The 27647-nt window shown below is 38.2% G+C and overlaps 2 protein-coding genes across 3 annotated transcripts in view; one reads left to right on the top strand and one right to left on the bottom strand.

Moving 5' to 3' along the window:
• COL5A2 (collagen type V alpha 2 chain) overlaps positions 1-2992 on the top strand; it is a 113945-nt gene extending 110953 nt beyond the window's left edge. For both annotated transcript variants that reach the window (XM_030018244.2, XM_030018245.2), the window contains exons 53-54: positions 210-434; positions 1336-2992. In XM_030018244.2, coding sequence (XP_029874104.1) covers positions 210-434; positions 1336-1482 — 372 coding nt within the window. In that variant the 3' untranslated portion in view covers positions 1483-2992. The remainder of the gene's footprint in view (positions 1-209; positions 435-1335) is intronic.
• Positions 2993-12208: 9216 nt separating this feature from the next.
• COL3A1 (collagen type III alpha 1 chain) overlaps positions 12209-27647 on the bottom strand; it is a 53401-nt gene continuing 37962 nt past the window's right edge. The window contains exons 27-51 of the mRNA XM_030018206.1: positions 27371-27424; positions 26966-27019; positions 26713-26757; positions 26521-26619; positions 26321-26428; positions 25718-25771; positions 24658-24711; positions 24503-24556; positions 23829-23882; positions 23385-23492; positions 23159-23212; positions 22591-22644; positions 21010-21171; positions 20776-20883; positions 19848-19955; positions 19392-19445; positions 19104-19211; positions 18398-18451; positions 18180-18287; positions 16871-16924; positions 16529-16636; positions 15577-15856; positions 14848-15035; positions 14418-14660; positions 12209-13377 (exon numbers count right to left, since the gene is read on the bottom strand). Of these exons, the coding sequence (XP_029874066.1) occupies positions 13231-13377; positions 14418-14660; positions 14848-15035; positions 15577-15856; positions 16529-16636; positions 16871-16924; positions 18180-18287; positions 18398-18451; positions 19104-19211; positions 19392-19445; positions 19848-19955; positions 20776-20883; positions 21010-21171; positions 22591-22644; positions 23159-23212; positions 23385-23492; positions 23829-23882; positions 24503-24556; positions 24658-24711; positions 25718-25771; positions 26321-26428; positions 26521-26619; positions 26713-26757; positions 26966-27019; positions 27371-27424 (2514 nt within the window). The 3' untranslated portion in view covers positions 12209-13230. The remainder of the gene's footprint in view (positions 13378-14417; positions 14661-14847; positions 15036-15576; positions 15857-16528; positions 16637-16870; positions 16925-18179; positions 18288-18397; positions 18452-19103; positions 19212-19391; positions 19446-19847; positions 19956-20775; positions 20884-21009; positions 21172-22590; positions 22645-23158; positions 23213-23384; positions 23493-23828; positions 23883-24502; positions 24557-24657; positions 24712-25717; positions 25772-26320; positions 26429-26520; positions 26620-26712; positions 26758-26965; positions 27020-27370; positions 27425-27647) is intronic.

Below are 27647 nucleotides of genomic sequence, written 5' to 3'. Positions count from 1 at the left end.
CCAAAATGATCCCTGTTACACAGTGTCTACATTTCTTCATCCTCAACCGGCAGCAAACTACAAAAGAAACCGTTCTTAGATTTCATGTAATAGGGCTCCTGCTAGTCATGTCTGGAAAGGGTTACAATAATGGCAGATGTTTCTGAAATCCATGAACCCTTAATGAATTTTCATGTAATATATGTTGATCTATTTCTTTATCTTTACAGTTCGTGTATGGGGATACAGCTGTTACACAGATGACATTCCTGCGCCTCCTATCAAAGGAAGCTTCCCAGAATATCACTTACCTTTGTAAAAACAGTGTTGGGTACATGGATGACCAGACGAAGAATCTGAAAAAAGCTGTAATTCTGAAAGGGGCCAATGACCTGGAGATCAAAGCAGAGGGAAACAGTCGATTCAGATACACTGTTCTTCATGACAGCTGTTCTGTAAGTTTGGGTTTTCTGTCATTTGTTATGGAGAAAAAGGACTTTTGTCCTTTTTAAGTTCTTTCTTGATTTAGAAAAAAAATCCATAGAATGAAGTAATTAAAATGCTGCAGATTTTTATCATGAATCATAGAAGTAACTGATCAAGTAGGTATTTCTACAGTTCTAGCTTCACATAATAGATGTCTGCACTATTCAGAGGATATTTACAAATTACTACTTATTAGTGAGCATACTAAGATACGTATCTTGCCATTTTGTGTTTCCCAGTATTTGTTTACCTCTCTGTGGAATCACACAAATTGGTCAGATAACCTCAAGCATTTGTCTGCCAGATGGGTAAGATTATTGCGGCAATATGCTAGAGGAAACTCATTGGTATAAGACTGAGTTGGAAAGGAAAATGTTCCCCCCAAAATTTCCTAGTGGGCATAAAAAGCAGCAAGTAGTACATTTTTTTCAGTTCAATAGCATTCTCAGTCAAGTCTAAGATACTGGCAAAATATTTCTAAATTTATTTTTGCACTTGAAATAAATTAGAATACTCTCTGTGCTTTAAAGTAGTATAGCCCAAGATTATGTGTGCAGGTGCGTATTAACACATAGAGAAGAATTTCACAACATAAGAATCAATCCAGCTTGAGGGGGAAATCCTGCTGTGTCAATCTGACAGGTTTGTTCATCACTGTAAGTGCAAGATATATACATTTTAAAATAACCAAGGTGCAGTATGGGCGGGGGTGTGTTGCTTAGCAAAGATACAGTGAGATCCTTCTGAACTATCAGACAACTGGCTCAACCAGCTGGAATTCAGGCTGTTTCTGACATGAGCTCTGGCCTAAGTTTTTCTCTCTTTTTTTTTTTTTTTTTTTTTTTTTTTTTTTCTTCTCCACCCCTCCAGAAACGTAATGGGAACGTGGGCAAGACTGTTTTTGAGTACAGAACACAGAACGTGGCACGCTTACCTATCATAGATATTGCACCGGTGGACATTGGCAGTACCGACCAGGAATTTGGAATTGAAATTGGGCCAGTTTGCTTTGTGTAAGAGGAAGGGGGGAAATTAACACACTACCCAGCAACAGCAGCAATTAAACACATGAACTTAGACTGATTGAAGTTAATCCTGAGACTCTTGAAGTAATGGCTGATATTGGATCAGCATTGTATATACAGTTCTTTTTAAATGCCCGGCCTCCTTTTGAATATTTATTTTACTTACAAACCTTCCGTTTTAAATGATTGAAACCAACTTTTTAGTGCAACAGTACAATTTTAAGAGGATCGATGACCACCTTTTAAAAGTAATATGAATCTTCTTTTCCTCGCTTTTGTTTCAAATTATTTTGAAATTTACAGGTATTCAAAATAGATAGTTTTAATGTGGGACTTTTTGTAAAGCTCTAAGGATTATTTCTTTTGCTTGGATGCATACTGAATAACAGAAAAGTAGAGCACTTTTGTGAACCGTTGGCTATATTTCAATCATACCTACTCCCACTACCCCAGTTTGTCTTCCTGTCGTTGCCAGTATGATAGCCATTCACAGAAAACTGTATCTTTTGTAGAAGAAAATCTCTTCAGACAAGATCATCTTAATTTGGCATTGTCTTTCCTGCACTTTCCTATGTAATAGTCTGCTCAGAAGAGTATTCCATAGCCATGAGTGATTTATGAAGTAAAAATACTACTGGGGTAAATATAAGTTTTCAGTAGGGGTGTCCCATATCTTAAATTTTAAGGCCAGACTTCACTTCTCACAATGTATCTGTGCAATTCCATTAAATTATCCTTAATCTTCAAAATACATCTTAAACCCAATACTTGTTGATTTTCCAATACTTGCCCATCTAAGAAGCCATTACATATCAAATTATACAGATGTCTTGTATATGGTGCCAATTTATGTATGTTGCAAATCGTTCACATGTATACCAGACCAATTGCTAATAAAGAGAAAGAAAGTTTAGAAATTAATTGTTTTTAGCTGACATCCAGACATGCATCACCAGTAATTTGACTTACTGGCCTTGAGTTGTCAAGGCAAGAAAGTTCCATCATTTCTTAGCATGAGCTACCTCATCTCTGGAAGTTGGGATGCATTTAATATTCCTGTTTTTATTTTAGATATTAAAAGGTGCTATGCTTCTGTTGTTATTTTTGAGAAAGGAGATAGGCAGGGCAAAAACAACAAAAAAGTGATGGTGCTAAATTACTCTGTAGAAGGCTGATGAAATAAAGATGCCTACTGTCAATGTCATTTTCAGAGCTTAGCTGTTAGGCTTATGGTGTTTGAGAGAACAATGTTACAGTGCATTTATTTGTTGGTCATACAGTATATAGAATGTTTTGTACCACTAACATGCTTTATTTTGTAAAGCATGTGGGTACAAACTTAGTTTTTTTGTTTCTTTATTGCATCTGTGCTCTCCACATTTTTTGTTTGTTCCTTTTAAAAAAAAAAATAAACAGCTGGGGCCATCCCTAAAGAAAGTCATGCACATAGCTTTATTCATGTATCTTTGCAAAGCATTTAATTAAATACATGCTTCTCGCTATGTAAGTGGTTTCCTTTTTGTAGAATTCCTTCCAGCGTGTCCCATATCAGTTCATTTCTAAGAAATTAAAAATAGAAGTACTTAACTTTTGTTGCTATTTGAATAACTCATTTGCAATGTATTGTCCTGAAGTATTTTACACATAGGAATATAAAAGTATTTTGAATAATGACCTCTGTGCCAGTTTTTGCAAGATAGGCATCAATTTGTGTGAAGTAATCAGCAGCAGTCCTATTAAAGCTACATAACTAGTATTGTTTGAGACTCTAGAGAAAGAGAATTTTTATTCAAGCTGAATAAAACGTGACTTAGCCTATTCCCAGTTTCAATGTAAGTTATCGCTCTTAGAAAACAGTTTCTGGACAAACCATAAAGTTGCATGGTAGCAAGGCAGGCAAGAATTTACATTCCTTTCCTCCCCCTGAAGGGGTAGGAGCTTTGCAATTTTCCAGGCTGTCCATGTGCATGTCAGTACAGTGTAGGTAGAGACTGGGAATAGGGCTGTTAACAGGTTCACACCAGTGTTATCTATTGGCTTTTATTACCCAAGCAGGAAGCCTATGAGGTTTTTTTACTGGCATGAAATGTCTATAAATATGTGACTCAGGCATTATCATATTGGACTTTTGAGAAGTTTTAGATAACATTAATTGCACTGAATAATCTGAGGTGTAATGGCTTGCTCCAACATGCTCATGCAAAGGTAGATAGCCAGTGGCTGTGATCATACCTCTACAGGACATTTATCCAGATGTACAAAATAAATAACATTTTGAGTATAGATGCATGTTTGAAAGTTATTTTTAATACCTGATTTTCATCAGCAGAGTATTATAATCCATGATTAGTATAAATGTTTTGTGAAGTTGTTGAAGGACAAGAGTATTTCATTATGAAGGATACTTTTTTTTTTCTTTTCAAGTCTCTCTTTGCATTTCTATCTCCATATGAAGCATGCAGTATTTCCTCAACCAGGTGCCTTGAGCACTGAAAAAGAGCTTTAACTAGAAAGCAGTCTAAGGTAATACTCTGTAAAAACCATCACTGGAGAATCACCAAAGCAAAGTCTCACTTGAAGTGTGAGCTCTCAGGAAATCCGAGTAGTTAACCAAGGAGTCTTCATAATGCAAGTGGTCGGACATGCTTTTTTCTTCTCTTAACTATGTTTATAGCGTACATGCACGTTACAAATCTTCCCCTGTTTAAGCATTCCTCAAAGTATTGTAGAATCTTTTTAAGCAGACAAAAAAAAAAAAAAAAAAAAAGGGTGTGGGGTAAATTTCACAGCTTTAACCTCTTACTCAGGCAGTGTGGCATAGCCTTATGTAAATACAGCTTTAATTTCATGAATCTAGAATGAATGAGCTGATAATTTGCAAGAGGTGGATTAATTTATAAAGTAGCATTAAGTAAATACCAGCTATGACATTTAGCACAGTCCTGTCTGTTGCAAATGGCCTCAGAAATAATAGAAAAGAAAATTTAGAGTGGTTACGACAATATAATGAGAGATTGCATTTAAATTAAAGTTATAAGAGTTGGTTATTGCTATTATTTTCCATAACTGACCTGTCCTCAGTGAGAAATGAACCCCAGGACTGCCAGTAGCTGACACCTTCTCTCTTGGTTTCTCAAACACAGTAGTGCAATAGTTGTGTGGCAACTATTCACTAAAATCTCATCTAGAAGGTAAAATTCTGTTATTCACTGCTCACAATTTGGCACTTACTCTATGTTTACATCAGTGGTGGAGCTGATACAGTAGGATATCTTGAACATTTAGAGAAAGACATGTGGATTCTTTTATAATCTGATTTTGACCAACTCATCTGGATTTGCAACGTTTGTTCTGAAGGTGCTTGCATCATCGCTGTCGCGTTTTTATCCCTGTGCCGCTGAACTCTAGATATAAAATACCAGACTTTGTATGTAATTACACAGCTGATTACAGACTGGCAACCAAGCAGAGCTTACCTAGAGCGAGGAGCCCTATCAGTGGAATGGGAACCTATCCTTTCCAATACCTCACCAAGAACAAAAGAAGCAGTCAAGTATGAAAAGCAACAGTTTTGGTCTACAGGGCTATGAGTTTTTAACACTAATTTTTCACCTTCACAGCTTAGATTTTATACAGCTGCACAGTGGAATCCATTTTGGATTTCTTTTCTCAAGCAGTGTCTCCTCTAACACTGAGCACTTTTTACAGTGTGCTTTTTACTTTTAGATTTCTTTCAAGTTAAGTATTTGAAAAAATACTTTCTTGCTGAGGGAGGACAAAGTGTGAAAGATCTTTTGGATATGCTCAGTGGGCCTTGGAGGTTATGATAAACGTTCCCAGAAATGAAAAAGTTTGTTTATCTGCAAGCACAATGAACAAAGAATTGAGATTGAAGTATTGCTGAGCATATTCTTATTTTGCTATTGACTAGTTTTAGTGATCTTTCACCTTTATATTAAATATGTCTTTTAGTTTGTAAGGAGTTTAATAAAGCCTTCTCCAAGGTTTTTTCTCTTATTCCTGCTTGACATTCTCTTAATTTATCTTGAGCAGAAAGAGATACAGAGGGCAGAACTGATCACAGTGCTACAGTTTATTGGATACATCAGCTAACATGCCCAGTGGTTTAACTGGGCAGTATTTATATTGTGCTATATGCTGTATAATTAAGTAACTTTAATATTGTAAAAAGAAAATAAAGTGTTCTTGCTCCTTCTGTATTTCCTAGAAGATCCCAGCTCTGAATGCATACATCAAATATGATCATAGCCTCCCTACTGCATCAGAGCCTTCCTCCAGAGAGCTCTTTATATTGAGGCATTCTGGGTGCTTCAAACATAAGGCAAACAAGGAATTGATGGTTTAAGTCCTCCCTGAACAAGAGGGTTTTTTTCAAATCAGTTTTGGATTTATGCACCTCAGTTTTAGAGTGACTATGAAGAATTATGGTTTGACTGAATGTTTGCTTTTTTAAAAGGCTGGTGGAGCAGCTTAAGATGCATGTCCTCCCCCTCACTGCCATACAGACCTTCTCCTTTCTCTTTTGTTTTGGTACTCCCCTCTAGCTCAGTGGTTATTCTGTTGTCTCTGGGTGCATGAAAGCACAAGTTCAAATCTCATGGCCTCCCCCTCCCATACTCCTTCCTTGCCTATCTGTTACCTTCCTTGTAGCAATCATAAATACTCAGCTTTAAGTTTTTAATACTAAAAACATTCTGTAGAGTACCAGGAGTACTACATTCAGTAGAATAACGCATCAAGCAACACAAAAATGTAAGAAGGAAAGTGCCACTACATAATAGCTAGAAACAATACAACCAAAGTCTACAAAACATAGCAAGCAAATAGAGGAGAATGAGGAAGATTTTTATTTTTTTTTTTTTCCTCTACGAAGGCAAGTAAACAGTCTAAAAATGGGTTAAAGGCAAAAAGCATTATTTTTCTTATTGCTGTAGGGTATGAGCCCCTAGGTTTCTTTTATTTCCTGTAGCTGCCTGAGATTGAGCAAAGTAGTTACTGGGCTGGTAAACACTCTCATAATCTATGGATCTTTTTAAATTATTTTTTTTCAGGAAGCGGAGGCTATACTGAAGATTTAATACTCACTAGGCAGTTGGTCTCGCTGAGAGAGGATACTTATAAAAAGAATAGGATTCCAGGAAGAGAGAGTAAAACAATTGCAAAAGGAAAAGCAGAACTAAGTGCAAATGGAAGAAAAAAAGATTCCCTGCAAGTAGGCAAATACCATAGAGAAAACAAGGTAAAAATGATAGTATTAGGCAATGGTGGTATTATCATAAAAAAAAAAAATTCATCACAAAAGGTAAAATAAAATCAGCAGTTCAATAGCTGAAATAGAAATGCCAAAGAAACTGTGGACCCATAGACCCAGCTGGCCAAACTGTGTTTATGCTAGGAAAAAATACATCATTTTGATTTTGGATTATTGTGTGCAGTGGATCACAGTTTGCTTGCTAGGAGTTTAAAGATTTTGTTGAAGTGTGTGATTTCAAGCACATTCTGCAGAGTTCAGAAAATCCATATAAAGGAGCCTTCTTGAGCAAAACTGCTAGAGTGGTACTAGAGAGTTAGATTCAGTTTCTTAAGAGGTAGAATGTTTTTAGCCAGCCTATTTTACCTGCGGTCATGCTATTCCGAAATTTAGCTTGTGTTGAAATCAGAGGTAATGCTTATTAATGTATCAAATAACGATCGTGAGAACCATTATGAAGAATATGATGAATTACAATTGAGAATCACCTGTGTTAAACCCTGTCTGCCCCAAGGGAGCATATGTATGTCCACAAAGGGAAACCTAGGTATAAAAGACCAGCTTTCTTGTGAAGTTGCTGCTCATTCCTGCGAGGTGATTATTGGACAATATCTTTAGGAACAGTAAAAGAAATCTGCTTTTTCCACAAGCCAAAGAAGAAAGGACACAATGTCAGTGATGAGAAACAGGATGCGCTGTAGTTGAGCCAATGGATTGGACAGTGTTCAGGAGAACCTGAGCAGAGTGATGCAAAGATTAAAACTGAAATGCTTTATAGGTTTATGCTAGATAGGAAAAACTTGGAGAGCTTGATTGATAATGTATTGTGCTATCAGTATTATATGTTGTATCGTTTGCTGGGGGAAGGTCTGGAAAAGTATTAAGGTATCAAGCAACTCTGTAGTTTGAGCAGGATGCTAGAAGACTCAATTGTTTCTCCATCCCCCACATTAATTTCTTTCACATTTTTATTTCCTTGCCGTGAGAGTAAGAAGCCATCTTTCTATAAGCTCTGGCTTAAGTTTTTTCTAAATAATATTTCATAATCATTATGATCTGTGGTGTTCTCAGTATCAGAGAACGGTGCGCTACCAAATGTTTCTATTGCAAAATTAGTTCCTCAATTGAGGTATTACTATCCATCCCCCAGGGAAGACTGCAGTCTTATTTAGGAGTGTTTGTGCAGAAAAAACCCATTCAAGTTCACATCTGACAAAGCATCACAGAACTGCTTTTTGGCATTAGTCAGCTGAGTGAAAAATCTGATACAAAAGCAACCAATTATAACAAAATAACATTATTACAATTCTAGAAACTTCAGCAAAATATTTTTACATGTTTGGTAGGGAGCAGTCTTCCCTGAGACACAGAAACACAACATTGACGAAAGAGTGTAACAATTGTAGGAGCCATCATTGCAATTTAGAAGCCCCTGCCTTCTAAAGAACATGCTGTGTGATTCTACACAAAAAATCAGAGTAAGTCAAAAGCATTTCCTGCTGTCATATCAATTCAGCCATTTCCTGATGATAGGAATCTTAATCTCTGCCTTGCAGATGCTACCAAACTGAAAGGAGGAATGAGTAACCTTTTTTTCAGGTACCTTGGAGTTACCATAACAAACATAGTGAAGCTGAAATGTGAGTTATGATCGGAACATTCACAAAACCCTACTGAAACTGGAACCTCTCCAGTGCTTCCAAGAGTGATCTTTTAATGACTATGTTCTCAGTGGATGTGGACATGGATTCAGCAAAATACTTAAGTTTTGGCCTTTAATCCAGAGATGTCCATGGCTAATGGTATACTGAAAGGAGGTCATGCAGTTTATCTCATGAACCTCCTCTGTCAGAGAAGAATTTTGGTTAAGCATAGCTTTGCCAGGTACAACTTATGGAAAAAAAAAAAAAAAAAAAGAGGGAGAGAAAAGATGATGACCAATGGCCTTCTAGGAAGGAGATGTCACAAGCAGGAGTGGCTGCTGTGGTGGGAAAGCCGCAGTGTAGGTTACAGTCAATGCTTCCGGAAGACAACCTCTAGGCTGAAGCTATTGTGGGATAAAGAGTAGCTGGGAAGACAAGACCATCAGGATTTTGTTCTGGTGGACTTTATTCATCCTGGAACAACAGTCCCTCAGTGTAGGGTGAGCTACATCTCACCTCCTCCCTATGAACAGGTAGGCAGACACGCATCCTAAAACCTCCTGCAAAATATCATTCTCTTCTAGTACTTTAAATCTAGGTTTCTACAGATTTTTCTTTTCTAGTACTTTAAATCTAGGTTTCTACAGATTTTGCTTTACAAGCATAATAAGATATAATCAAGGATGTTTGATTACAAGCACACATTGAATTAAAATGCTAAATCATAATAAAAATATTTCATAAATTACTGTAGCTTAAGATTTGTGCAACAAGTGCCTCATTACTCACATTTCCAGAAGAGAAGCACTTGGTTTAAAAACCATAGCCTACCAGACCCGACTTCTTTCCTGGTGAAAACAAATGGATATGATTTTTCAAATCACTATTAGGGTTTTGGTCTTGGTTGAAATGGGTACGTTACCTGTAATAAGAAATACATTCTAATTTGGTGACTACAATGAAGCTGTGTTACTGTCGTAACTAATAACCAGTCCTCCAAAATAACACATTTTCCAGCTTATATAAATAATATGCAGCTGACAAGAATGCTAGAAATTTGATATCTCTACTAAAGCTATCAGGACAGCCATAGCATGGCAAAGCGTGTGTTGGGAAGAACTTTCTCCTTTATGAATGCAAAATTCTTATCAAGAGCTCTTCCTCCAAGTTACTGCCTGCAAATAGAGGCTTAAGATTATTTGGCTGATATCACAGCAAAGCAAGGGTTACAAATTACACTGCTGCTTATTTAAATGTCTAGCTTCCTTTTTTTTTTTTTTTTTTTTTTTAGCAGGGAAAGTGGTTGATAATTCTCCAGCTTCCAGAAAAAAATTCCTAGCAGCTATTCAAATTCAGAAACCATCACAACCCCATTATAAGCGACTGTTTGCCCTGGCCTGGTTCTAGCTGCAGACGTACTGCTGAGGTGAAGAGCTGCAGAGACACAAACTCATGGAACGACTCACCTCTTGCCAGTAGCTGTCCCATGGCAGTTCTCTCCAATGGGGAGGATTGCTGAGGCCAAGCTGCTTCCACAGTGATTTCTCAGGCTGCACCAACCAAGGGCTGTGAAAGGGGTCTTGTGGAGTTTTTAAAGCAGTGCCTGGAGCCACGCAGCTGCTAGATATGACGGCTGCAGAGAATGCCTCACCTATCACTCAGAGGGAGGCAAGACTGTGTAAGTAAGTGATTTGCAGGTGTTAGGAATTGTTTAAAATTAGGGCTTAATCAGATAGCCAAGTTTTTCTGTTAGAGAAGGGTTTGCTGGATTGTTGTCCTGTTTTGTTTTTTTTTTTTTAAACATAATTTCCATAAAGAATATAGAAAGAAGGTGTTGAAATAGTCCCTATGCCACAAACAAGAGTCAGGGAGTCCACATTCACCAGAAAAAAAGCTCTGGTGTCCTGAAAAAGGGCTATGCCTTTTAGGTGATAATTAATTGTGAAAGGTGAAGTTCCTAGGAAATACTACAACTTAAATTAGTGATATCTTAAAGCTGTTGGTGTGATCTGGGAAACTCTTTAAGGCAGGGGGTTTTGTTTGGGTTTTTTGTTGTTTTGTTTCTTTTCTTGTTTTCCCCAAAGAGCCATAGTAATATGGTGCTATGAAGTGTATGAATATCAACTGGTGTAACATATGACTGAATAAGAAGCTGTGGATCAGAATGAGAAATTTCTTATTATCAGTCTTCTTACTACTGTGTGGGTAACTTCTTTCCTTGTGTTTTCTTAATGCCTCTCATTTGACTTCATGCCTCTGTTTCAACTATGTATGTAGACTACTTTTTTTTTCTTTTATCCAGTACAACTTTAAATTTAAATGCCAAAGGAAGATATACTTGTATATATGTGCTTAAAAATCAACTTATCTTAGAGCTTGAAAGCAGGTGTTGGTGTTTCTATACAGTCTTGAAAGACCTTTATTAGTTACCTGCATGAAAGGGGGTTATTCCTAGAAGTAATGTAGTCTATGAACTTGATGTGCTGCTTTGTAAAGGTGAGTAATGGTGCGGCTAGCCTGAAAGAGTCAGGTAAGTTGGGTTTTTTTTTTGGTTTTTTTTTTTTTTTAAAATTTTATTTCCCATGTGAAATAAAAGCTAGAGCCTTTTGTAGGCTGACACATAAAATCAGAATTAAAAAAAAAAATAGGCTTAATAAGTGATCCTCTGAAAAAAAATGAAGGTAGTTGGATTTATTACTTTATGGTGGTCTTGGCTATTTCTTTGTGTTTTCTACAAATGTTCCAGTAATCACCTTTCATTAGTAGAAATGATTAATCAAAAACTTGATGACTATATGTTTCATGCAGAAAAAAAGCCCCCCAAACCTTCAGTTTTAAGGTTGAGTAATAATTGTTACCAGCCATTCACTCAGCAACATGGTACTGGAGATTACAAAGGCTTTTTTTTTTTCTGCCTTGGGGATTAAGAACAGTTTTTTCCAATGCATTTTTCCACCAGTCAGACTTCTTACCAGCTGCTTTCATAAAAGTTCAACTCCCATCAAAAGACTTCCTACCATGTAATTTATGTCAGATTAATATTATTACATACATGTAATTCTCATCTTCTGTAAATGATAGCTATTTTCACCATAAAATGAGGAGGTTTCCTGCAACAGCCAGTATTTTTAATTGTTGGCACTATTCTTTTATGTAGCATTAAGCACAGTTGTGCCTGTTTTGATACTGCATTTGTGCTGTTAAGGTCTCCCCAGACCCTCACTATTTTGCTTCTGTGTGGGCATGTCTGAATTCTGTGATGCCAGAGCAGGGCCATGTCTTAGCTTAGACCCAAATCTGGTGAAGTTTCTTAAACACCATTTCTCTGCCCATTTTCCCTGCTTGGTCTAATCCAGAAAGTATTCTGAGGATGCATGATCCATAATCATCAGTGAGAACCTTTAAGAACCTGAATTTTTTTCTCCCTAATTTTTGTCTTCTGACCTTGTTGTAGAGGATTCTTAATGATCCTGAGCTGTGGAGCAATGTGTTGTGGTGCGGTAACGATGTGGGGGCAGGCTCTGTGCCTTCCTTCATGGGAAAGACTGAGTAGCACAAATCCATGCTAATAGCCAGAGCAGCTCCCTGTGCTTGAAAAAAATGAGCCACTGGATGGAGTGGAAAAAGTAAGAAAGAAAATTTCATAGTATGATGCCATAAACTGCATCCCTTAGGATTACTGAGTTTTCCTTCAAAAAATAATTTTAGAAAAAATCAGTTATACTGGTACCAGAGTTGTGTCCTGCCATATTAATTTGTTTGAAGAGAGAGATATAAATAGTAAAATAAGAAAAAAAAGTCAGTTTTATGAAACAACAAGGAGTTTTATTAAGATATTTTATTATGTGTCTCTGTAAGGAATAGACCAACAACCATATAAAAGCTTACAAAGATGGTTAACCTTCAACACTATAAATGTGTTAACGTGACAGAAGTAGTTCACAATTTTGCATCTTTATTGACTTTTACAGAGTGAAGGGAGAAAGTTCTCAACTATGACATGCCAATGACGATCTTTGACAGGAGACATTTACAATTGCATTAAATCCTTTACTTTTTTTTTTTTTTTTTTTTTTTTTTTAAGCAAGTCAATAACCCTGACTTGCAGAGTTAGGAGTGAAAAATACATTAGCACCATCATATTAGTCTTTTACACTTCCCTAATTTTAGTGGTCTTGACCAGCAATGACAGGAAAGTAGAGAAGCACCTTTGACAACAGAATACAATCCAACAATAAAATTATGGTGACTACTGACATTAAGGTATTAAACTCTTAAAATACACTGTACTTTTTCACAGCTAATCAGTACAGAAATAGACAATTTTGTACCAAATGATTCCACTGACTTGACCAATGGGTTTTGATTGAGTTTTGGTTTGACTCATCAGACACATCCCTGTTTCTGTCCATGTTGAGGTAGTTGAAACAGGGAGGTCTTTCTAGCTTCATGGACTGCATCTTAGAAAGAAGGGTAAACTTTGGTACTGGGAGCAATCAGTGCTTTGTAAATTGGCTAACATTCAACTAATAGAACACAGTGTTGTTTTATTAAGTGTTGAAGCTGTATTATAGCACCACGGAGACATGTTTTGAAGATGGAATTTGGTAAAAAAAAATAGAGCAAAAAAGCATTTTTACTGTAGTTTGTGTAATAGCGAAAAAAATAACCCTTAATATCAAATTGATTTTTCCCCCAGAAATTTTGTTAATAAATAACTGGGATACAGATGGTCACCTGTACTAGCTGACAAGGCTAAAACAAAGGAGCACAGTTGGAGTGTGAATCTGTTTGCTGGGGTTTCAGAAAGAGCAGGATCTTTGATTTATAAGAAGCAGACCGGGCCAATGTCCACGCCAAATTCCTGATCAGGACCACCAATATCTATGGGTGCAATATCAACCACAGGCAACCTCATTGTCTTGCGCGTTCTGTATTCAAAGACTGTTTTACCCCATTCACCAGTGTGTTTCTGTGAAGTTAAAAAGAAAAGGAGAATGTTAGAGAAATCAGTGTTGGGCTATGTGAAAGTTATCCTACAGTTTACTGGATTTACTACTTTCTCTTTCCATATTAATGTGTCTCTCAACACCATGAAAACTGGTTGCAGTCTCTGTAGAAATGAACATGTAGATAGACATTCTTCATTTCTGGTCCTTTTATGTGAGGTCTTGTGGGGTTGTAGACCTTGCGGCTCAGAAGGGATGGGATCCCTGATGGACACTAGGGTACTCTGGAGTGGTGCCTGTGCCCTGACTTCGGACTGAAAAGTGGTCTGCATGCTGGAAGATGGTACAAATGGCTACTCTGGAAAGTGGTTTTGGCCTCAAGAAAGAGCAACAGCAGTAATGAGGTAGCTCTTCACGTTCATGAAGAAATGGCTGCAAAGTAGACACGTTCATGCATCCTTAAACGGCAGGTTTGCCAGACACATCAGTGTTTGTTGGGCTTTTGGGACCTTAAACAGAGCAGGAGACAAATTGTAGATGGTGTCACGGTGTTTTGTATTTGTTACTGAAAAGGCTGCAGATGCTCATAGACGAGCATGCTCATTGATGTTACCGCTCCTCCCCAGTGCTTCCTGCTGCAGCGAGCAAGGCACAGCGAAGCAATGTTGCATCTGCGAAGTGACCGTATTTGCCCCTTCCCATTGCCCATGGTTGCCCATGGCTTGCATCAGCTAGCCTTGATTTTTTTGTATGACTAAGATGATTCCTACTGCTCTTAGTTTTAGAGTTGACATGAGATAGATCAAAACTTGGTCACCGTGACTTCCCTGACTTTGACGCTAAAGCAAGGAGATACCTGTAAAGCACAGATTTAAATGGGAGTGCACCTCACTTTCTACAGGAGTGACACTTCTGGTGTACAGAATGGAAGTTTCCCCAGTTAGGTGCAGCTGTGTCCTTTCCTTACCCAGGTCATGCAAAGCACTCCCTTCCTTTATTACAGCTCTAGTCCTTGAGAGGGAATTATTTAGTAAACTACCATACTAAAGTCTTGTTTACTTACAGTACAGCCATCTTCCAGAACAGCATATGTGAATTTGCTGTTTCCTTCTGCCTTGATCTCACTCTCCACAGAGCTCATCAGTTTCAGAGCTTTTTTAACATTTCCACTGGCTTCATCCATGTAGGCAATGCTGTTCTTGCAGTAGTAGGTGATGTTCTGGGAGGCACGGCTGGAGAGGATGCGGAGGAAGGCCAGCTGAACTTCTGAGACATCCTCTGGAAGCTCAGGATCGCCATAGCTGAACTGCAGAGCACAACACATAAGCAACAGGTTTTGTTTAATCATGTCTAGGGCCAGTCCATATAGTTATATTTCACCCACAAAATGTTTAGCTTAGTTTAATTTCAGGATTATTTTTTAGTACATTGTGATGTATGTGAGTACAATATGTGTACTACCTTTTGGGCTGTTAACTGTGGTAATTTCTCACCTGGAAGCCTCCGTTCATAGATTCTCCAAACCAAACGTGTTTGTTTCCACTGCTTTCACTGGTCCACCAGTTTTTCCTTGGCACAGTGCTGGGGTTAGCATTGAGGCATGTCTCACCAGTTTCCATATTACAGTACACTTTAATAGCATCCATCTTGCAGCCTTGGTTAGGATCAATCCAGTACTCTCCTAGAGGTAAAAAAAAAAAAAAAAAAAAAAAAAAAAAAGTGTTAGGGGGCTTAATATATTTGGGGAAGAATCTGACTGCATGAGAGTGAAGCTTATTTCTATGCCAGATTCCTGAGCCAAATTAAGAAGCATATTAGTTTTGACATAAGAGATGCCACACAGAAAATAAGATGATATAAAAATATACTGAGTTCATGAGAATACTGTTATATGACTGACATTAGAAAGAAATATAGAACTTATACTTGTCATGGTTTTTTTCCATAAAATTATTGAAAAAAAATGTTCAGTTATAAGCATGTAGGGAGTGGAGTTGAAGTCAGTGTATATACTATGTAAATGCACAGTAAATTAAAGTGTAAAATTATTATTACATTTATCATCTTTATCATGACATTTGTTTAAAAACCCAAATTTTTATTGCAGATCTCTGCATTTAAATACTCAGAGACAATAGCATTCATGGAGGGAGGGGAAAAAAAAAAAAAAAAAAAAAAAATCAAGATCCGCTACCATTGTTAAAAATAAAAACCTAACATACCACTCTTGAGCTCGGGATGGCAGAATTTCAGATCTCTGCAGTTACGAGCCGGATTCTTCCGTGACCCATCAGGACTAATGATGTTTTCAATCTGGTTGTTAATTGATTTCATTGAAGATATGATGTCACCCAGATTGATTTCATTTTCTTTTGGCTCATCTCGATATTCATACCCATAGCCCACTGGACCTTTTTCACCACCGACCAGGGAAGACACAGCACCACAACATGGACCAGGAGGACCAGAAGGACCAGGAAGACCAGGCTGGCCTGGTGGACCCTAAAAAAAATAGCGAACATAGTGCTAAGTAGAGATCACAGGTTAAAACTAAAAGTCCATGTGGGCCCTAATCCTAAAAAATGAGAATTCTCACATAAACATTTAATTTACATATTCATTAAATAATGGCACTTGCTATAAACATCTGTTAGGCTTTCCGGGCCTTTATTTTCCTAAAGTTGGAATTTTCTTTTCCTAATTTTGTCAAGTAGTGACTGTCCTTTTTCTGTCTGGGCTTTGAGAAGGAGAAGGAACCCTTTCCACCAAAATCCAGAGAATAACCATTTCTTGGCTTTAGAAGTGACTATGCTAGTGACCTTTGCAGCACTGGTCTCTCTAGAGGAGTCTAGGAAACCCACTTCATAGCTTCTAAGACAAAAGGAGTCTTGTGCTCTGAAGTGAAGAGGAGATCCTACTTCCCCTTGTATGCAGAAAAGTCAATGATTATCTGAGACTAACACAATGCCCAGTGTATCAATAGTTACACTGAACTACAAATAATCTGTTTTTTTTTTTTTTTTTATTTAGCCTTGATAGCTAGATACCTCCTACCACAAACTCTGTCCATGAAATACAGAATTTTCTGAGGGAGATGTTTAAATGGGAGAGCACCCTATGTTTCATGAATAATCCCTACAGAGTTGTTTGTTTGAATGAGCACAATTTACTTACTGCAGGGCCACTTTCACCTCTGTTACCACGGGGGCCAGGAGGACCAATTGGACCTGCATAGCCACTTCTACCATCTTTTCCAGGCGGTCCGGCTGGTCCTGGGGGACCCTAAAACAATGTTGAACACAGATAATATGGTCAAAATTGTTTACCAGATAATCTCAAATCCAGAAATACTTTGTAAGATATTTCAAACATTTCTGTACAATTTATCAGGTGTTTTCTCTTTCTTCAGCTGTTGCCTGTTAAGATGGCCAATTTATTTTTTTTACTTTTTTTTTTTTGTTAAACAAACAGTCTGAATCTTCCTTCCAGTTACGTTCAGTAAGGAGTTTTTCTTACCCTTGCACCTGAAGCTCCTGGACTTCCAATTGCACCTTGTGGACCCAGGGGACCCTATGAAGAAAAGTAAAGTAAGTCATACACCTCGCAGTGATACTTTGCAACTAGCTGGATGTACCTTAAGTAAAGGCATTGAAAACATTTTTAAGATTATATGAAACACATTCATATAAAGAGACTATGTCAGGTATGAGAGAGAATGGTAGCCATTCTTTAACCAGAAAATAATATCAAATGCTGTCTATATGAAAAAATCTTAGTGATGTGATACCCGAAATGCAAGCAAGCCAACCAACATCAATGAGGTTTGGATGAAATCCTGTATTCATAAGAATACATAGCTATAGGCTCAAAATGCTGAAGTTTTAATCATATTACCAGTAAAGTTATTTAAATAATTTGACAAACACTCATGTTTTCAAATGCATTAAAAACTTGCTCTATTTATGCACCACAAAGAACTAAGCCATATGTTTAAAAATTATTGATCATCTTGCTGTCATAGTGTAAATGAGTATTTATCAGTTTGGGGTTTTTTACTTGTGTTATATGTTAGACAACAGGTTATATTGTGTTGTTAAATAGGTTGGTATTGGTGGCATTTATAGTTAACACTCCCATATTTTTGCCACCATTGGTACATTAATTGAGTAAGTTGGTTTCTTGAGTCTCACTTGTATCATGAGTGCTATTAATAGTTCTTTTCAGTATAAATCCCTTTTTAAATTTTTACTTGTCATAAATACCTAGGGCATGCCTGTCTATTACCCTTCAATTCCTTTAGCTATTAAGAACTGTTCAAAATGGTAATGCATGTTTACAGTTCAGTAGTTTACAATTTCATGCCCATTTTGCCCTAATATTAATTACTGCAAAAGAGGCGTGACAGAAGGGAGGTATTTGGACTCGGAGTAGCTTTTTCATGGATTTAGTTGTCTGTCTAGCATAGATTTCTAATAGACGTAGATATTTCAACCCCTATTTCTACCTTTTATAATTTAATCAGGAATAGCCTATATAAATGAATGCAAAAAGTGTTTGTTCCAGATGCAGGCAGACACACAGCTGAAAGGGATTATAGCAAACCCAGCTTTAGCTCCTAGCAGCTTCTCCCAGTTCTTTATTAATACTTATTTCAGGTTGATTCAGGGAATCTGGACTTTTGAACACATTTGACAATCAAATCACACAGGTTCTTTATACTTTTTTTCTTTCCTCAGTAAATTAGTTAAAGCTAACTAGTTACCTGGGACCTACACCACAGAAACTAAGATCAGCCATAATTCCCGATCCAATACAAAATACTCACAGGAGGACCAGGGAGACCAGGGCTACCAGGAAATCCTCTATGACCCTTTATGCCATTGCTGCCTCGTTCACCAGTTTCACCTTTATCACCACGAGGACCTTGAGGACCCTTCAAGAGCACGTTTGCAATAAAAGGAATATAAAAAGAAATAAGAGAAATGCCCAAATAACAGGAAATAGTGAATGTATGATATCACAAATACTTTAAACATGACTTACAGCAGGACCACGAGCACCAGCAGGACCAGCAGAGCCAGGCGGGCCGGGTGGACCCTATGACACAATAAGAATAAGGTGGTATGGATCACTTGGAGTTGAATAGACCACTACTTTATTTCCAGATAAGCAGTATGTTCAAAGCCAGCAGCTGTTTGAAAACAAGGGGAAGCTATACGCACACACACACACACACACACACTACATAATCAGCAAGAATTCTAGCCAGTTCCTTTTTCTACCATGTTAGTCTTACTCAGCTGCTTGTAGGCACTGATACATACCACATGCACTAGACCCCTCCTTCAGTTTGTGAGGTGCTCAGTGCTCAAGCTGTGCTGGTGTCAGCACTCCTCACAAATAACTTGAAGACTTTCAAAGTTACTCCCTTCATTTAACTAAATAATATCACTTGCACTGCATGAGCACCAGATGGGATGGAAATTAAGATAGGGCCTGGTGGGATGATGTGCTTTTTGGCATCCTAAGAAGTACGTGGATTTTGAGCTTAATTTATATACAGTTATCAGGAACATAAACTGTGATGTCTTTCCCCTCAATATTCTTATAAAAGAGGTCCTCAATGCCAAGAAACTATAACAGTAACAAATCTACAACTCTTCCAAACTTCCACTTTGTTACTGCATGAAATGGATTTTGTATAGGAAAGGTATGTAAATAAGCAGTAAGCTATTTACTTTGGTCTTACCTGAAATCCTCTTTCACCAGCTTTTCCAGGTGCACCATTGCTACCTGCAGGCCCAGGGTGACCAGGAGGTCCTGGAGGGCCAGGAGAGCCATTTTCACCACGGTCACCCTGCAGATAGTAACAGTTGACAGGATAATAAATTTAAACATTTACAGAACTACAATGTAAGGAGTATATTCAGTGGAGCATAGGAGGTTCAAGGAACAAGTTACATAGCACAAAACTACGTATATTGTCATCTCTACACAACATTTATTTGGCAGTCTGAAGATAATGGTGATTCCTTACTTTGCCTCCTGGGGATCCATCACGTCCAGGCAAGCCATCTGAGCCAGGGTTACCCTGGAAAAAAGAGTGGTACAGTTTGTTCATAGGCTGGACAACAAATAGACGGCTTGTTTTCCAGTAAGCTGAAATAATGCTCATCAAAGAGAGAGTTTTCAAGAAAGAAGAGTTCCTGGAGGTGGAGTGGGCCATAAAAGACCTGCAAGACCTGTATTATTTTGTAGGTGTATGGGCAGTGCTATCAGTTCAGTTCCAAGTGAGACAGAGATGTGGTCCACAGGCAGTAAAAGGTATAGCAGAGACAGCAGGCTACACTGCCTTACATGAGAACGTAATCTGCCCAGGCCCCTGTGCATCAGGCACTTGAGTGAGGCTTTGTGAACCTTAAAGCATATCGACTCCCAGAGTCTCCCGTTTGTAACTCACAAGCTAGCAGGAAGGTCTAACGCATCCACTCACATCTCGGCCAGGCTCCCCAGGTAAGCCTCTTTGTCCAATAGGACCTTGCGGACCAGGAGCACCGCGTTCTCCTGGGACACCATTGGTGCCTGGTTTACCATCTTCACCCTGAACAAAAAGGCAAAGGGTTTAGTTGCAGATAATGTACTTAGGAAATACCATCACGTTATACATCTTTAATTAAAGATGCAGTGATTATGAAGGACACCTAATAAAGCGAAGGGCCAGCGTGACTTTGGTGATTGTGAATACTCAAAATAAGAAAGAGAAAAACTTGGCCAAACTGGTTTCTTTTCATTGCTGGTAATATTCATGCAAGGTCATTGAACCCAAGGAATGTTCCTTATGGTTTTGTCAACTAAGAAATAATAAATGGGTATGTCTCTTCTTATGTGCCCCGAAGCGATAGCCAAAGCAGTTAACAAAAAAACGCCGGTCTATCGCCATATTAGTGATAAAATACAAACCAAGCCTCACACCCCCTTTTCTGGAGGGAGGTGAAAGTACTTTTCTGTTTGGGTCATAATATTTAAGCAAGAAACATACTGAGAATTAAGCAAAGATAAACAACTTGCTGTAGGCAAAGCTATGACTCAAATCTTGTCTCAAGAAGAGTTTATAGCCCATGACCCTCCTTAAGTGTGTGAAGGTGGTTATATACTTCTAGACAATGTGATCCAGAACTCTTGGTAATAGAGGTTAAAGACAGCCTCACATGCCACAGCTGCTGGTTACTGGACATTTTAAAGCCTGATCTTACAGATGTAAACACAAATAACTGTAAATTCTGTGGTCTCTGGACTAAAAAGCATTTAAAGAAGCCCCACAACACGTTCATTCCTTTTTGTATCTCTAAGCTATTTTTAGCAGCTGGATTACAGTTGTTGGGTTAGCTTTGAGGCTACTGCTGCAGTGAATGCACTCTCACCTTGGCACCTGCCATACCGGGTGGACCACTTGGACCACGTAGACCTGGCAAACCTGTGTTACCCCGGCCACCGACAATGCCTTGAGGACCTGTTTCACCTGGTGCCCCCTGTTTAAGAAAAGGTCAGATCAGTCAATACAGAGCACCTTTAACATTCAAGAGGGGGCTTCTTATTCTTGATGGACAGAATCCCTGCCTATTGGTGTAACAGTCCCTGGCTGGATGTGTACTTACCCTTTCTCCTCGTGCTCCTGGTGGCCCTTTTTCACCTGGTGAGCCGGGCTCACCTCTTGTTCCAGCAGGTCCTGGACTGCCAGGAGAACCGGCACTACCGGGGGGTCCAGGAGGCCCATCCTTGCCTGCAGGCCCTGCGTTACCAGGGGGACCTGGACTACCCTAAAAAGAATTTTAAAAAGAAGAGTGTGAGCTGTGTTATCTGAAACAGTAGCACACACTTAATGGCATTGATCTTCCTTCATGAAAGCCAACCTGACTTGAGTCATTGCCTGAAGGCAGATTTAGGGTGCAACCCCTATGCACCCAAATCTTATCTGGTCTTATAAAGAGAATCCTTTTGCCTACCATTTTCAAAACTGATACTTTTTTCTCCCTACTGTCTGGACATACAGTTTGCATAATGCAACACTTACATGTTTTGGATGTCCAGTGGTTGTAATGCATCCAACACAGGATACACATTCCTCACCCACGGCTCTGCCACAGAAATTTGAAATAGTAGCAGACCTGCTGATTTCTTGAATTGCTTATGCCAGATACCTTTAAGGTGGTGTCCTGGACATGTGCAGCATGAAATGTCTTTCATTAAAGCTCTTAGCCACTCAATGGAAAGAATTACCTTGACTTTAATGGTACCTTAAATAAAATCCTACTTTTTTCTTTTTATTCAGCAATATTCTAATTTGCATCTGTCTGTAACTATAAAACAGAAAATAAAAATCTGTTTATTCAAATATTTAAAAAAATTTTCTTACTTTATACCTCAGTTACCATACAAGAAAGGATAATTTATAGTTTTGATTTTAAAATGGGTAAATCCATTGTATTCTTTGTATTTTCTTAATTTTTAAACAACCAAAAATCAGAATCTAATTTTGACTATGTGAGTCAAAAATAGGTGCATGTTGAACATGCAAGGATATTATGAAACAGCTTTTCTTCACACACAGATATTGTATAAAATATTGGAATTAGCTGATACACCAGCATACCTATTTATAATAGGACACTGCAGACTGGTAGATTAAACTTCAGATGTGGCAAAGTTTCACTCTTATGATATGGCCTACAAGAATCTTTCCAAACTTCTCTTTCCCAAGATAATTAAATCTTATGCCATTCCATTCTCCAGGCAACTAAAAAAAAAAACCTTAACAGGGATCTACAAAACGTAGTTTTGAAAATGCATACCAATTCAAGATCCTGAACTGAGTATTTCTTGCATCATAGAAGAGCAAGAGAGAAAACAAGATGTCTGCCACCAACAGAAACACTCAAGGACCTGATCCAGGAGGACTCCACTAACTCTGATGGGCTTTGGAAAGCAAATCATAATAGAAGAAGGAATACCAAGACAGTAAGTGAATGAATTGCTATTCCATATGACACAAGAAAGAGGAGAGTAAACTCTCTTTTGCAGAATTTTTTTCCTAAGTCCAAACATCATATTCAGAATGCTTTTGCTTATGTTATATTCATGTCAAGGTACACACAGCTTAATATAGTTTAATATATTAATAGATGTCTAAATAGATCCACAAGGTAAGAATAAAAGAAAAGGGGGATAAGACAACTTACATTGCTACCAGGGGGACCAGGTAGACCACGAGCACCAGGGAAACCAGCAGCACCCTATGAGAGATCAATACTTTTAGTTGTCATTTTCTGCAGGTTGGAAAAACATGAACAAATTGATTTTTGTACAACAGCTGACTTTGAATTATATTTAGCTGTTTCACTTAAAACCTGAATTAAATGTCCTGTAACTGAACAAGAAGTTCACAATTTAAAATTTTTTTTTATTTTCTATTTTTTTGCAAGCGAAGGTCCTGTATGTTCCTCAAAGGGTAATAAATGGGGTCTGAGAAACTTGGCAAAGATGGCATGTAAATCTAATAATTGCTGAGATAAGCCATTTTATAGATTTGGGTCATTGTGCCAAAAGTTATTTTGGCCCCTTACTTATATTAAAATCAACGTAGTCCAGATCACTAAACACCTCAACTTTAATTACTCCTTCTGGAACACTTTAATTATTCTTGAGCTGCAGATACTGAAGTCACTGAAGGTCTTGTTTTTCATTTACATCACGTTTGTTGTAATAGATAAAGTCATTTATCAGTGACTAAGTCAATGAGATACTCACGGGGCCTCCAGGAGATCCACGTTCTCCTTTTATTCCTTGGGGACCAGGTGGACCCTACATGGAGGGAATAGATAAAGGAAGTGATTTGATAAATAGATTAAAATTATAGGAAGTGTCATTAAGTTTCCAGCAGTTCAAATGCTTGCACTTGGGCCCCACCACCTTGAGGCTGAGGGAGAACTGAAGAAACCTCTCTTTGTAGCAATAAGGAACAGCAAAAACTTACTGGTGCACCAGGACCACCCTGTGGACCTGCAGCTCCAGGGGGTCCAGCCTCTCCTCTTAGACCAGGTGGGCCTCTTTCTCCTTTCCCACCAGGTTCCCCATTTTGGCCCTGTAGAAAAATTATGTTGTTATATTAAAACTCAAAATATGCAGAAGATATCACTGTGATGAAAAACACTATCCAGATACTCTTCTGAAGGGAATTTAAACATTCAATTAAATGTGAATGCAGTTGAACTCTATTGGTCTACAGTACAGGAAGGGAAGAATAAAGAAATGTTGCTCTGTCTGTGACTAAGTACAGAAAGAGTAGCAAATGAATCAAATGTATGTAGCAGGTATGTATATTAAAGGGGTTACAGCAAGCCTTTCCGAGATGTGGATGAACTTAGAGAAACTAAAAACTCATAATCACATTCAATTGCTTTTAAGTATTTATACTTACTGGAGCTCCAGGAAAGCCAGCAGGTCCAGGAAGACCTTGTTCTCCTCGTTCACCCTGTAGAAAACAACATTAGCAATGGAAGATGTTAGAAAGATAGGCTTCACTTTACAAGTTAGAGAACACTCCCATGAATACTGCTGAAGCTTCTTTGTCTTATCAGCCTTTGGAGGGAAAAAAAACCCAACCCAAACTGGAAACAACAGTTGCTCCTGAGCACTAAAAATAACAGTTCAGGAATTACCTGATAATTATCTGAAGTGTGACAAACTAATCTCAGTTATATCTGTATAAACCCTGAGCAAAATCCATGGTGTTCCCCAGATCCAACTGAGAACCAAATGTGCTGTTTTATCAATCTAAAAAAGTAAATATAAGAATAAAAGTACTAATAAAAGTTTACTTAACTGTAAGACAAGATGGAAACAACTATTGCTCACACTCTTGCCCTGAACTGTTGCCATAGCCCTCTGATCCATTTACAGTGTTAAAAGCACTGATTTTCTGAAGTCCTTAGCACCTGTAAATCCCAAGAGTCAACAGGAGTGGAATGTGCTTAGTTTATTTTGAACTCAAGCCACCTGTGTTCCTGATTGGGTAGGTGCAACACTGATGTCTATACTAGGCTAGAGGAGCCATGATAAAAGTTATACTGGGAGAAAAGTACTATCACTTACAGGACCACCACGGGAACCCATTGGACCTGGGGCACCTGCTGGACCAGTCTCTCCCTGTAAGGAACAAGAATGATTACTAGGTGTTTTTCTTCCCATGAGACAGCCACTGGTGTGACTCTTTACAGTATCAAACATCATTACGGCCGATGCTTTACCTTATCTCCAGGTGGGCCGGCAGGACCAGGAGGACCGATGGGACCTACATTACCCTGAAGAATTAGAAAATAATATATTTTGTATCAAAATATGACAATGTTAATTCATCTATTTTGAGCAGTAGCATCTATGTTTCAGTGTAAACAGGTTGCTAAAGATATTTAAATGGAAGTAAGTCTACAATGCCAGTGTGTTGTTGCACACTACGATTTGGAGTGACACTCCGAGATCACACCATTTTGTGACGTGAGAGATTTCCAATTGATTGATCCTCTCTTTTTTTTCCCCCACCATCTAAACTTAATCCAAAACCACATGAAGTTAATAGGTCTCTTTCAATGGTAGACAATCAAAGTTATCTATTGCCATAACTTGTCATATAAATAATTGGTCCACATTTCTTCAGTATATGTTCAACATCTCTTGACTAGCTCCCTGACTTTTTTCTTTCTTGAGAATTTAATGTGTATCTGATGGTTTGAAATACATTTTTTACATTTCCTCCAACTTACACAAGCTGCGTTTTTTATATTTGTCATCCCTCGTTATTTTGATGTATATACTGCTTGTATGTACTCATTAGATACACGTGTATATTTCAAGTGTCTGTTTTATGTGTATATGCTATATAAATATATAAATATATCATATATAGTATCTGTAGAAGTAATGTGTATGAGAACACTTACTATCATAATGTCTTTTTGTGCTTCATTATAACCAGCATTTTTCTCATCAGTCAGCTAGATTTGGGAAGCTAGTAATATTTTCTCTAGTTTTGTACTGGTGCTTTCCCTCAAAAACATTATCCCAATTAATTGTAATCTTCTGCTTGCAAAAAAAATTCTATTCCATCTACCCAAGCAGCTGTAATCACAAAAACTAGTATAAGTCTAATTTAGTTTACGAAACCAGATTTGCACTGCTGGAATGAAATACAATGGGATTACTACTTTACGTCTCCTAGACAGTACTTATTCACTGTAAGTTTACTTATGTTCTAAGTGTAGACTATGTGAAGCTAACTGATAAACTGCTAGATGGTTAAAGATGACTCACTCTCTCTCCTCTTGCACCAGGAATGCCATCAGCACCTTTGCCACCAGGTTCTCCCTAGCAAGCATAAGACATAAAAAGCATAAGCAAAAAATCAAGCATTAGACAAGCATAAGGCAGGGGGGAAAGAAGAATTAAAACATTACTGAGGAGAGGATCTCATGCTCAGGGTCTCTCAATAACCAGATTTCCTTATTGTTATAATACAAATCTAAAATTGGGGATGACATTCTGCCCAGTATTCAGCATCAGATACTGAACAATTTGATGGAAAAAACCCAAATTAACTCAAAATGGAGTCTATGCCAAAGTGTTTGCCCATGGTAATGAACTATTCTCATTGTTTATTAGCTTCATTAGAACTGTTTTGATGTACCCCTTCCCCAAGAGATCTAGCACAGCAAAATATCTAGTATATATTAAACCAGGTGAAAAATCCTGCATTTTTTTACATATAGGACCCGTATCACACAGCCAAATCAACAGTACTGCTACACAGTCAGCACCTCTGAAATCAGGCCAAAAGTGAAGACATGAACAAACCCAGTGCCTTGTGGGAAGCTACCACTAAATTAGCATAAAATTGGCAGAGTGTGGGTGTGTTACCTTATCCCCTTTTGGTCCAGGACTTCCAGAAGCTCCTCTTTCTCCTGGCATTCCCTGTAAGCCAGGCAGCCCTGTGCCACCAGCTGCACCAGGTGGTCCAGGAGGACCCTAAACAGTAACAAAAACTAATTAGAAAAGAAAAAAAAAATTAACCTGAATGGTAGACATAATAGCAGGAAAGCAAGCAAGTCTGTGGGTACCTTAGCACCTTCTGAGCCAGCAGGACCTGGCCCACCTCTTGCTCCAGGAGATCCTGGAGGACCCGGTGCACCACGTTCACCTGGGACACCATTTTCACCCTGTGACAAAAAAACCCACGTTATTCTTTGTTTTCAGGTTCGTAGTTTGTTAATTCATTCATGTCATTATAGAAACGTTGCTGTATGATTTACCTTAGGGCCTGGGAATCCAGGTCCTCCAACATCACCTTTTGGCCCCTGTTTATGAGAAAATAAATGCAAGTTATCCATGCATTTTACTTAGTAAATCTGCATTGTGGTTGGGACTCTGTTTCTCTTACCTATCATCCCTAAAATCAGACTTCTCTGCTCTGCAGAGTGCTGATAGCTGTCTGAATTTGGAAATGTAATCTAGGAAGAACTCATGTATTTTTCGTTACTTAAAAAAAAAGGAATTACTACTTACTGGTTCTCCAGGCTTTCCATTCTCTCCAGCTGGTCCTGGTCCACCAGGCAATCCCTACATGGAGGAACAGTATTATCATCCATGTTTCGTAGATAAATTATGCATTTTCCTATCTAGCAAATTTTTTTGACACAAAGATGTGTACGCAACTCATTCCAATCCTTTACAAAGGAGGAGGTGCTAATTTGATAGCTAGAGGTTTTATGTGACAGAATCTACTGGGCTGGCCATCTGGTTTGCAATTATGAAATATAAAGCAGTAACTTTTGTCAAGCAGTTGATCTGTCTTACTTCAAAATATGATGACATGCACCCTAATGAAAATGTTTAGATGCCTCCTTTTTGTGTGTGTGTGTTAGTCTATTAAGAAGAAGCAGAAACCAATAAACAATAAACACACAGCACCTGGAGGCCGGGTGGACCTGATGGTCCTGGTTCTCCTCTCTCCCCAGAAGCACCCTAGAATCAAACAAAAGAGAGAAAAAAAAATAATTGTCCGAGATCATTTCAGTGTATAAACACCTCCACACCACCTCTAATCTATGCCTCCTTATTGTCATCAGATGACGATATTGCATAACCCCAAAGACTAATGTATCTTGGTGTTCTGTATTTGTTCTTTTCACTCACTGTGTTAGATTCAGCAGACACATTTATACTTGATGCTAGTCTGACATGCTAT

The sequence above is a fragment of the Aquila chrysaetos genome, chromosome 6, assembly GCF_900496995.4.
Source record: "Aquila chrysaetos chrysaetos chromosome 6, bAquChr1.4, whole genome shotgun sequence".
NCBI lineage: Eukaryota > Metazoa > Chordata > Aves > Accipitriformes > Accipitridae > Aquila > Aquila chrysaetos.
Note: the sequence above shows the minus strand (reverse complement) of the source record. Positions and strands in the feature narration are given on the sequence as shown.